Source organism: Typha angustifolia, chromosome 13, assembly GCF_048772165.1.
Source record: "Typha angustifolia cultivar Huaian chromosome 13, ASM4877216v1, whole genome shotgun sequence".
Classification (NCBI taxonomy): domain Eukaryota; kingdom Viridiplantae; phylum Streptophyta; class Magnoliopsida; order Poales; family Typhaceae; genus Typha; species Typha angustifolia.
The window spans coordinates 5,184,576-5,196,772 of NC_133251.1; the positions used below are offsets into that span (position 1 = coordinate 5,184,576).

Sequence of the window (12,197 nt, forward strand, 5' to 3'; positions counted from 1 at the left end):
AAAGAAGAGTTGGGCGGGTCGGATCAAAGGGGTCGGGTATAGCAGTGATCCGCAGAAAACCCTGGCAATTTATTATTAATAATAATGCAGCCGGAGAAAGAAAGATATCTCTAAATAGAGTAATTTAGTAATTACAGAGATCCCTAATCTAGGTTTAACCAACAGCTAATGCCAGATTTGACGTAATCCTCTACCCCACCACCCCCAATCACCCCCACTCTCCCCATAATCCCCATCCCTACCCCTTCTCCAAACCCTCCTCCCCTTCTCCCCCCTCTCCAAACCCTAACATTCCCCCATCCGTCTCCAATCCCGCCGCCGACTTCGCCCATCGAGATGGATCAGCAGCAGCAGATCGCGGCCCTTCTCGGCGCCGACTCCGCCCCGTTCGAATCCCTCATCACCCATCTCATGTCCTCCTCCAACGAGCAGCGCTCCCACGCCGAGTCCCTCTTCCACCTCTGCCGCGACCAACAGCCCGACGCCCTCGCCCTCAAGCTCGCCCACCTCCTCCACTCCTCTCCTAGCCTCGAGCTCCGCGCCATGGCCGCTGTCCTCCTCCGCAAGCTCCTCACCCACTCCTCCTCCTCCTCTTCCTCTTCCTCCTCCGATGCCGAACTCTTCTGGCCTCGCCTTAACCCGTCCATCCAATCCACCCTCAAGTCCCTCCTCCTATCCGCCGTCGAGCGCGAGGCCACCAAGTCGATCGCCAAGAAGCTCTGCGACACCGTCTCCGAGCTCGCCGCCTCGCTCCTCCCCGATGAGGCCTGGCCTGAACTACTTCCCTTCATGTTCCGCGCCGTCACCGCCCCCGACTCCCCTGCCTTCCTCCAGGAATCTTCCCTCCTCATCTTTTCTCAGCTGGCGCAGTACATCGGGGATACCCTCCTCCCCCACCTCCCTACTCTCCATACTCTCCTCTTCTCCTGCTTGTCGACTTCCGCGTCTGCCGATGTCCGTATCGCCGCGCTCTCCGCTGCCATCAACCTAGTTCAGTGCCTGCCGTCCTCCTCCGACCGTGACCGGTTCCAGGACCTGCTGCCTCCGATGATGCGCACCCTGACCGAGGCGTTGAACTCTGGGCAGGAGGCCACCGCGCAGGAGGCGCTCGAGCTCCTCATCGAGCTCGCTGGCACCGAGCCTAGGTTCCTCCGACGCCAGCTGGCAGATGTCGTCAACGCCATGCTGCAGATCTCGGAGGCGGATGGCCTCGAGGAGGGCACGCGTCACCTCGCCGTTGAGTTCGTCATCACGCTCGCCGAGGCTCGCGAGCGTGCCCCCGGGATGATGAGGCGGCTGCCACAGTTTGTGGGAAGGCTCTTCGCTGTGCTCATGAAGATGCTGCTGGATATTGAGGATGAGGCGGCGTGGCACAAGGCCGAGACTGAGGATGAGGATGCGGGGGAGACAAGCAATTATGGTGTTGCGCAGGAGTGTCTAGATCGGCTATCGATTGCGCTCGGTGGGAACACAATTGTTCCTGTTGCTTCGGAGCTACTCCCTGCTTATCTGGCTGCGCCTGATTGGAAGAAACACCATGCTGCTTTGATCACTCTTGCTCAGATTGCAGAAGGCTGCTCTAAGGTGCCAACCTTTCTGATCTTGAAGAAACTAAAGATTGTTTAAACACATTTTTTTGCTCTATTTCAATTTTTGAAACAAATTATATGGATGCATCTGCCTTTCAATGCAGGTTATGGTTAATAACCTGGAGCAAGTGGTGAATATGGTCCTTGGCTCATTCCAAGATCCGCATCCTCGTGTGCGCTGGGCAGCAATCAATGCCATTGGGCAATTGTCAACAGATCTAGGTCCTGATCTGCAAGTCCAGTATCATCATCGCGTGCTGCCTGCATTGGCTTCAGCAATGGATGACTTCCAGAATCCTCGTGTACAGGCAAGTCATTCTATTCAGTATAAATTTACAGTATGATGTATCTCTTGCAATTCACTTTCAATAGAGAGGTGCAAATCTTCCACTGCTGTGACATATTCAAGCATGTTTATTTTACAGAATATCATCGGGATATTCAATAGAAAATTAATATAATATAACTCTCATTTGATAGAGGTGCACAGTGATTATCTTTAGCTTGATATCTACATCACCTGAGATATGCGAAATTAATGTTTCTATTATGTTGAAGATCCAACGTTAAGCATTTTTACCTTTTTTAGATACTTTATGATATGTTGCTTAATGCAACTTGAACTTACTATGTAATCTTTTACATAATTGTTTATACATGGAGTTCTCTTTTTTATTTATTTAGACTATACTCTAAACAATAGCTTGTGAGAACCTTCAAAGGTCTTAATAATGAATAACATAGGCAAAGAATTTGTGCATATAACATATCATATTTGACAAATAAAGTACCAAGAAACTTACCAAACTCCTCAAGGAAGGGAAGGACATGGAATCTCTCAGACTTATAGAAGTTCAGCCTGTTTGATATATTTGTGGAGCCTTCTAATATGATGGATTTATTAGAAAAATTGCAATTGCATATAAGCAGAAAGAAGCACACAGCATGACGAAGGTCCTTATTAAAATTGGATCAATAAGAGTTTTGTCTTTTGATGAATCAGATGGTTTGGAAGCAAAGGTTGTCTGAATAGAGTCGGTAGCTGGTTAATGTGGAACCATAAGAGCTAAAATTGATGAACTGGTATATGTATGATGGAGTTTTTAAAGGAAATGGTAGGTAAAAAATTTGAGGCTCACCTTCTCTAAAATAGAAAACTGATCCTCTTCTCTCTTTCTAGAAGATGTATTAGAAAAATTAAGGTAGTGTTTACCTCCAAAAGCTATTTTGGTGTTCGTAGTCATATAAATCATGCGCTTGCACTATTTGTTTTTGACAAATTGGTTTCCATGTGGACTTTCCTAAAGGTTGTCAAAATGATAAGATCATAAGAGTACCATGGAATTCAGTAGATAAGCAGACCAAAATGTCCCTTGCTCGTGGTGTTTTCAGTAGTAAACCTTTACACTTTTACCCTGTTTTTGAGTTATCTTTATACAACCTAACCATTAAGTGGATCCGTACTGTCAATCATCGTATTCTTAATTAGTGCTTCAATCGATTGCATGAGATGACTTGAAAAGTATTGTTTTTAGGCAGAAATAAAATCTCTTAGTACACCAAAAGGATTAAGGAAGACTTGGTGGAACTGAATAAGGCTGCATCTTAAAGAATTCTATTCCTTGACTATCAGTCTTTTCCCTGAATGATAGAAGTAACTGCCAGTCAAATTTCTTTGTACTATTAAGCCGACCTAATATGAAATATTTCTGATATGTTCTGATGTAATTTTCAGGCGCATGCAGCATCGGCAATTTTGAATTTTAGTGAGAACTGTACTCCAGATATTTTGACTCCTTACTTGGATGGAATAGTTAGCAAATTGCTTGTGCTACTGCAGGTACATCTCCATTTCTGTTATTGTAGTTAATTGTGCTTTGTCTTTGAAATTGTTGCTGTTTTGGTTCTGAAATGTTGCAACTTTTGTCATTTAGAATGGGAAGCAAATGGTGCAAGAGGGAGCTTTGACAGCTTTAGCATCAGTTGCAGATTCATCTCAGGTATGTGCAACTGCTCTACTGGTTGAGCTGTTCCTTTTCTTGCATTTAACTGATATATATTTTTTCAACCGAATTCATTCTCGTCCAGGAGCACTTTCAAAAGTACTATGATGCTGTTATGCCATACCTTAAGACTATTTTGATGAATGCGACTGATAAGTCAAATAGAATGCTTCGCGCCAAATCCATGGAGTGCATTAGCTTGGTTGGAATGGCTGTGGGCAAAGATAAATTTAGGGACGATGCTAAACAGGTATGTAGATAAGAATGTCTTAAGTTTTATTTAATTATGCTTCATTCTAACAGGTTCTCTGCATAGTCACGTTTGTTCTATATTTGTATTCTCAATGATCCACTAATTTTGTTATTGCTTGAAAATGAACTTTATAAATTTTGGATGTTCCATTAATTTCCTCTTCAGGCAAATGTTATTGCCATACATTATTTCCTATGTGATCCTCAATAAAGAACTTTTGCATTTTCATATGAGCTTGTAAAGCTTCTTATGGTAGATAAAATTTGTAACATAAGTTTGGGGATGGGAGATGGATGCTGTGTTAGTCAGAAGGATTTTGAAAGATCTGGGAACTTTATCAATTTGCTTTACATTTGCATGAACCTTCAAGAGAGTAGATTTTCTGACATGCCAATTGGTCTTCTATGTTTCTTCGTGGCCTCTCCTTTGTGCAAACTCACCTTTTCTGGCAAATTTGGCCCCTGTTCTTGTTTGGTTGGTGTTAAGGTTTATATGCAGTCATGCAGTATTCTCATCTTTTGGTGCTTGAAGAAAGATAAGTGTAATTGTTGGTGTTACTGTTAAAATGATGAGTCACTGACTCAATGTGAGTTGCACTAGTTCACTTTTGATATTTGATGATCAAGTTAGTAAAGATGTTATAAGAAGTAACTTCTGATTATATTACTTGATGCTGTAGATTTTTGTAGATTTTACTCTTAAATCAATGTCAAGGAGTTATATCAGTATTAGTTGCTTATCAAGGAGTTATTTTTGGTATTCTCACTTCCCATTTTCTTGGCTATTGCTGGTTGTGTTGTTGTAGGTGATGGAAGTGCTAATGACACTACAAGGATCACAGATGGAGACAGATGATCCTATAACAAGCTACATGCTACAAGTACACTCAAATTCCCTGTGCTTACTATATGAGTTAAAGTTCGATTAATATCTTTGCTGAGATGTTATTCTGTGTCACAGGCATGGGCTAGGCTCTGTAAATGCCTAGGCCAAGATTTTCTACCATACATGAGTGTTGTCATGCCCCCGTTGCTCCAGTCTGCCCAGCTAAAACCAGATGTAACCATCACTTCAGCTGATTCAGATGATGATATAGATGAATCAGATGATGATAGGTATATTTTCCAATAAATAAGTATCTTGCACTGTTCACTGCACGCAACATACTATTTGCTGTTATGAATTGCTCTCATTTGACGACATGATTGTTGTTTCTGATTTTATAACTGCATCTTCTTGTGCTGTCATTCCCTTCTTAACTGGTCATACACCAATATCGAGGACCATATTGTATTCAACAAAAACTAAATGTAAACTTAAATCTTTCATTCGACAACACCTTAATCAATACTTCAAACTTGGAATACTTTGATCTCCTCTGCACATGAGATCTTCTTTTTAAGTAGTCTAAAGTAGGCTTAAACAACCTGTGAATAGGTGATGCTTACCAGTAAAGAATCAGATCCAAACAGATAGAACTCAACAGAAGTTAGGTTCCTATGGAACAAAGCAATCTACTGTGAGTCAAGAGCATCTTCATTACTATAGAATATAGTAGATGTTGAAATTCCAAGTTGATCATGTCCTTCAAGTGAAGGTAGTGGTATACTAGTCCTTGATAGTAGTATACCTACCCATCCATATGCACTAGACGCTATGAGTCATGCCAATTCATGGTGCCTCTGTGTTTCTGATCTTTACCGTACTAAATGCATGTGATGATGGAGGTTGGTTTATGCTGTGCTTCTGACCATAGGCAGTGATCTTATAGTTGTTAAGTTGTCCAGTAGTTTTGTTCCTGATGCATCCACGGCAATCTTCTCCTTTAAGTCCTTCCAGGAGTCTTAGTGTCAGGGTTCGCTGGCGTACAAGAATGTCAAAGCAAATGCATCTGTCTGTCTGTCTCCTCTCCCTCTTTCTTTTCTCTGTGCCATTATTATGGTGACTTAACTAATATTATTTTTCCTGACTATGAATCTAGGCTTTGTACAAAGAATATAATTGGTAAATCATGTCTCCACCTTTAAAACTATTGTAACACATACATTCTTCTAACTATCTAGTCTATAGTTACACAGATGGTGGGAGCCTCAAATTATCTTTCATTGTCTTGCTGTGAGATGTAAACTTTTATCTTGAGCCTTGTTTTCAAAACTCTAGTTTTTGTATCCTTGTCCAATATATAATCAGACATTTGCTTCATGGATCTTATTTCTAGTTATATAGATGATAAATCATTAGAGTCAGTTTCTTGTCCTTTATTTAGAGAAAAGTGCAAGGCAGGACTATTTATTCCATTAGGTTCACCCCATGTATATATGATCTTCTTAGATGGTTATCTCAGGTCGTAATCCTATGTTCAAAATTTTCTCAGAACTAGCTGTTTTGTACTGCTCCTAGAGAACTGTTGTTCACATCTATTTTGCAAAAAGATGGTAGTAATAAGAAGAGAAAGGAGAAAGTAGTAATTGGAACTTCTATGGTTTATTATCATGTAATTTTGATAAATGAACTCCTCAGAGTTAAAACATTGATAGTACAAATTCATTATTGTGGCATTCATGAGTTAGTGCTAACTCCTGCTCAATGCTTCAAATATAACGCAGTATTGAGACAATCACTCTAGGGGATAAAAGAATAGGTATAAGGACTAGTGTTCTGGAGGAAAAAGCTACAGCATGCAATATGCTTTGTTGCTATGCTGATGAGCTCAAGGAGGGGTTCTTCCCATGGATTGATCAGGTGGGTTGTGGTTATCTTTCCATTTTATTCTATTGTTTTTCGCCCTTAAATGGCGACAACTAAATAAATTCGAAATTATTTGCAGGTTGCTCCCACTTTAGTTCCTCTCCTTAAATTTTATTTCCATGAAGAAGTCAGGAAGGCTGCTGTCTCAGGTATTTGTCCATTAAACTTTTTCTTAGCTTTTGACTTTGCTATTAGCTGTTAGCACTCGTTTTACTGTGGCATCGGTTTTCTCTCTCAGCAATGCCAGAACTACTACGGTCAGCCAAATTAGCAGTAGAGAAGGGGCAAGCTCAAGGTCGCGATGAATCATATGTGAAACAGTTGTCTGACTACATAATTCCAGCTCTTGTTGAAGCTTTGCATAAGGTAAGTGTAACATGCTAGCCAAATGCTTTTAACATCTTTTTTTTTTGTCGTATGAATTTTTATTTGGCCTAAAGTTCTGTTCATTGGATATGTTTATAGGAACCTGAAACAGAAATTTGTGCAAGCATGTTGGATTCATTGAATGAATGCATGCAGGTTTGTCTTTTATTTCTGGAGCATTTCTTCGTCAATAATATCTATATATATCCATACTAATTTTCTATATTATCTCATGCTAATCATTACTTGATAATATCTGATTTAAAAGACTGCATTTAAGTGAGAATGCAAATTGACATTCTGGAACCTATCTTAAGCTAAGAAATTTAATTTCTTGTACCATCAGACAAATGTATATGAGGGCTCAAATGTCAAACATGAAGTATGTATGCAAATATTGCTTGAACAATGTTAGCTCTGAACTGGCCATATTTTATTATTTAAGTTAAGATTGTTGGCTATAGGAGTCTCCTATGCCTAGCTATGAACTTACCGTCTGATCTCAGAAACTTGTTAAGATTTGTGGTGGATGGATCTCCAAGCAGAAAATTAAGGTGATTAACTTGGGCATCAGTTGTCAATGGCCTTAATGCTCTCTTAGATAAGATGTTTGAAATCTTCTTATAAATTGTTAGAATTGCATTTGATCAAATATTTGGATTTTTCAAGGCCTGAACTTGCATCTACTATATGGATCATGGACTCCTTTTTTACCTATATACACAGTTACCTGATTAACACAACTCAAATTTTCTTTCGGTCAAAATTAGTCAGGCTTCCTATATATGTCAACCAGTTCAAAATAGTCTTATCAATTATTTTCTTTCATTTTGCTTCATTTAGCTGTCAGGAATGCTTCTTGGTGAAGGCCAGGTCAGGTGCATAATTGATGAAATCAAGCATGTGATAACAGCAAGCACAAATAGGAAAAGAGAAAGAGCAGAAAGGACCAAAGCAGAGGATTTTGATGCTGAAGAAGGTGAATTACTTAAAGAAGAAAATGAACAAGAAGAAGAAGTCTTTGACCAAGTAAGTTAACTAATATACCCAACTTATTGTATTTTACGGATGTCTGGCAATTCATGAGACTTCATCTCCCTACTACCAAGATCTATAAATCATGTTTGTGTAACTTCGTTTTAAATCTATAAAATGTTTATCATTTGTAAATGCAGGTTGGTGATTGCTTGGGCACACTGATCAAAACCTTCAAAACTTCTTTCCTTCCATTTTTTGATGAGCTTTCTATATATATAACACCAATGTTGGTAAGTCTGCATGAAGTACAACATTTATTTTATAACTTTGAATTGCTTGTCTTACCTGCTTTATTTAAGTATTGGAGAAGTGGAGACTTCTTTATTTGTCCGGGGATATTTTGTTGTTGTTGGTACTTTATTACAGTGTACTCTTTTTCATTTTGTTTTGTTTTTCTTTTGACACATTCTCCATTATGTAACTAAAGCTGATTCAGAGGGTCTTTTGAGAGCAAGTGGAGATTAAATATATGATCCTTCTAGCAGTCATGTGGAATAGAGTTACAAAGATTCCTTATGCAGTTGGAAATTGTAAATTAACATCATTTTTTTTATGATGTCAGCTGTTCGTCACAGTCCACATAAGTAATATCTTATTTTGCCTACCCTCTAAGTACCATTTGACATGAATATTTTGACCATATCTTTTCAAAAGTTCCTATAGTTTTTCATTTTGCAAGTTTGTGTATACAAATACTTTCTGTATGGACTGCGATATTTCACAGTTTATTCATTTCTTTTATTTGAATAATGTTTTAGGGCAAGGACAAAACAGCTGAAGAGAGGAGGATTGCCATTTGTATTTTTGATGATGTTGCAGAGCAATGTCGAGAAGGAGCTCTTAAGTAAGAATTATCTTTAAATATGTTAAGGAATGCCATTTAATTTTGGTAACTCGTCTCTGATCCTTTATTTCTGTCCAATAATCAGGTATTATGATACGTATCTTCCCTTCTTACTAGAGGCATGCAATGATGAAAATGCAGATGTTAGACAGGTTAATATCACCCTACTACCACTAATTCCATGTCCAGTTACCATCTCCATATCAATTACTACTACTAGATTAAGGAGATAAGGTAAAAGAAAAGTTTTATAGATCCTTTAATCTTTAGTCGTTTTTATTTCAGGCTGCGGTCTATGGAGTCGGAGTTTGTGCTGAGTTTGGTGGTTCGGTATTCAGACCTCTTGTTGGAGGTATACCTAAGTTGTTATATTTTAGATTTAACTCTTGGCTTTTCAATTCTTTTTAACAATATTTTATGTCGGTTGTGCAGAGGCTCTTTCTAGACTAAATAATGTGATTAGACATCCCAATGCACTGCATTCAGATAATGTAATGGCATACGATAATGCTGTTTCTGCTCTTGGGAAAGTATGCCTATTCCATAGGGATAATCTTGATGCTGCTCAGGTAAAGCATTGCCCATGCTTAAAAAAGTAATTTGTATTAGTTGAATGAGATCCTATTGGACTTTTTCACTTATTATTTAAATTAAGAGCCTGTATAAATGTAAATCAATATTTAACATTCTCATTCTATTACTTGTGTTACATGGCAAAGTTGTTGTGTACTTTTCTCAGTTTACTGTTCCTAAATGTTCTCACTAAATGCAAAATTGATGCATTACGGTAGCTTATTTTTGGTAAGAACTAGCTTTTCTGAATAGTTCTTGATAGAGTCAGTACAATTTGTTTTCTAGATTTATTGTAGCATTACTAACCTTGCAACCAAAGTGATCTGAATCGTTTGGATGTTTTAGTAGCAATCTAGATTCTAGAAAACCTAGAAATATGTTGAACTAGTTTGTTTTTTCTGGTACTTTGTCTTTTTAGTGATTGTGAGGTTAGTGGAATAAATTCGGGTACTTTGTCTTTTTAGTGATTGTGAGGTTAGTGGAATAAATTCCTATGATTCTTCATGAAATTATTGCTAGTACATTATTTATTTGGTTACTTCTTGCATACTTGGATAATGGATTCCCTTTTCAACTGCTTTTGTGTCTTTCTTGCACGGCTTATTTTTCTTCCTTATGTCTTTTCTTTGGTGTCGTTATCTGGTAATCTAACAAAGTAATTCATTTATATGAAGATGTGCCGGTTTATTTTTCTCTTGCCACTGACGCTGTCCCTTTGACTATAATTTCAGTGTCAATGTCATTTACAATTCAGTCGTATCAGTGCCATAAGTAACTTTCATTTTGAACAGGTTCTTCCTGCTTGGTTGAGCTGCTTACCAATAAAAAATGATTTGATAGAGGCTAAAATTGTGCACGACCAGTTCTGTTCAATGGTTGAAAGGTAATTTTAATTTAGATGTGTAATTTGAGTTTGATCAATGTACATTATTTTTGTATTTGCAGTTCAGTTTTTTTACCTTTGTATGCAACATGATTTTTCCTAGCATGATTTTTTGACATGTGCAGGTCGGATAGGGAGCTTTTGGGTCCTAACAATCAATATCTCCCAAAAATTGTTTCTGTTTTTGCAGAGGTACTCTTTATTAATGGACATCTCTATATAGTTACTTTCTCCTTGCACAATCATGTCAACACATATCCAAAGTAATATTTACCTTGCAAAATTTGATAATCGTACTAGATTTTTCCTCCATAATATTCTCAAGTTTTGATCTATTTTCATTTTCAGTTTTTTAATCAACATATTATATATATAGGTATTGTAAGATATGGATGCTTCTGCCAGTCTTCCTTCATAATGCCCACCCGTATCTCTTAACATTGTCCTCTGCAATTGCGACCTATCTTTCAAGACATTGGTTAGGATAACTAATGTATCTCTACTTGATGAGTCACAATATAAGGAAACGTGAAGCAAGTCAACTTGTGTAGTACCTCTGTTTTCTTAACACAAGCCTCCTGCATGTCTTTCCATGAGCCACTTAATTATAAATCCATACTGGCTTGAAGTGGAGGAAGATTTTCCTATTACCATATAAAGGCCAAAGAGTCACTGTTAACCAATAAATCAGCTAGTTACTGAGTTGGTTCTGACAAGGAATATCTATAGTAAGATAAGGTATCATCTAAGCATTTAACTTTCTATTTACTATCAAGGATATTAATGCAGTTATAACAGTGTACCCAGATTGAGATAAGTCATTTTAAGCAATAAGCATGATAATTGCTTTTTGATCCACTGATACTATGAACAGGACTACCTGCCCTAATTTTTCTGAGCGGTTTGTTTTTGGTACTTAATCATGATTTCACTTCTTTGCATGTAGATTTTATGTGGGGGCAAGGATCTGGCTACGGAACAGACTGCTAATAGGATCGTCAATCTTTTGAGGCAGCTTCAGCAGACAATGCCTCCAGCTGTTCTCGCATCAACCTGGTCTTCATTGCAGCCCCAACAGCAGCTTATTCTGCAATCGGTCTTGTCTTCGTAGTTAACTCTGGGTGCCATTGCATTAGTGTGCGAGTGCTATCCTGGTCCATTTGTTTTTGTCATTATCCATTCTTTACATCTCAGATGGGGTTTTATGCTGTCAGCAAGTGGGATTGTTCACAAGAGAGTGCAAGCTTCTGTGGAGATGAAGCTGAGGCGTTGCTGTAGAATATATAGTTGCATTCTGTAATTGTTATGCCCGTGAGCTCCGTTGAAGGTCTTTCTATTTAAAATCAGGCATGGAGGAAAAAAAAAAATTTGTATCGTATCAGTTTTGATTCTTGGTGTCCCGAGTTTGAGAAAACATTGAACATTATATATAAGTTGCTTGTGATATTTATAATTTGTTCCCATGGTTACTGTTGGTCCAATGCGTGCTTTAATATCAAAGGCCGAAGGGGTCAGTGTAGATGTAGTAATTGAAAATTCCTCTCTCTCTCTCTCTCTCTCTCTCTCTCTCTCTCTCTCTCTCTCTCTCTCTATATATATATATATATATAGATACACAAGCTATCACTCAAATAGTTGAGCAATTATACCGGATAGATAATCTCAGGAACTCTTCTTTACATGGTTAATAAATTTAAAATGCGTCTTTTTTTAATGAAAAATCGGTAGACAAATCTCATTCAGTAAACATGATTACAATCAGATTGAATGAGATTTGTACCGCATAGCTAGACTAAATCTGAATGTATTTATTTTTTATATTACATATTTTTAATAATAATAAAATGTACCTGCCACCGAGGACAACTAGGAACACTTAGTGGCAATCTCGGTGGTGGGC

General features: G+C 38.3%; 1 protein-coding gene across 1 annotated transcript; it reads left to right on the forward strand.

Annotated features, from left to right (window-relative positions):
- Nucleotides 1-244: 244 nt before the first annotated feature.
- LOC140773233 (uncharacterized) lies at nucleotides 245-11,758 on the forward strand. The gene is made up of 20 exons (XM_073115710.1): nucleotides 245-1,584; nucleotides 1,694-1,897; nucleotides 3,325-3,429; nucleotides 3,524-3,589; nucleotides 3,678-3,842; nucleotides 4,651-4,725; nucleotides 4,806-4,960; nucleotides 6,452-6,587; nucleotides 6,673-6,742; nucleotides 6,832-6,959; nucleotides 7,059-7,115; nucleotides 7,803-7,988; nucleotides 8,135-8,227; nucleotides 8,756-8,841; nucleotides 8,927-8,993; nucleotides 9,127-9,193; nucleotides 9,274-9,410; nucleotides 10,206-10,297; nucleotides 10,423-10,489; nucleotides 11,244-11,758. The coding sequence occupies exons 1-20, from the start codon at nucleotides 337-339 to the stop codon at nucleotides 11,406-11,408; spliced, it is 3,369 nt and encodes a 1,122-aa protein (XP_072971811.1). The 5' UTR covers nucleotides 245-336; the 3' UTR covers nucleotides 11,409-11,758.
- Nucleotides 11,759-12,197: the final 439 nt, after the last annotated feature.

What these genes read in the sequence shown, in the direction of transcription:
- LOC140773233 (XM_073115710.1), top strand. Translation starts at nt 337, where the DNA reads ATGGATCAGCAGCAGCAGATCGCGGCCCTTCTCGGCGCCGACTCCGCC. An exon ending in AAGAAGAAGTCTTTGACCAA is followed by an intron (nt 7,989 to 8,134) that starts GTAAGTTAACTA and finishes TTGTAAATGCAG; the next exon opens with GTTGGTGATTGCTTGGGCAC. An exon ending in TTCTGTTCAATGGTTGAAAG is followed by an intron (nt 10,298 to 10,422) that starts GTAATTTTAATT and finishes TGACATGTGCAG; the next exon opens with GTCGGATAGGGAGCTTTTGG.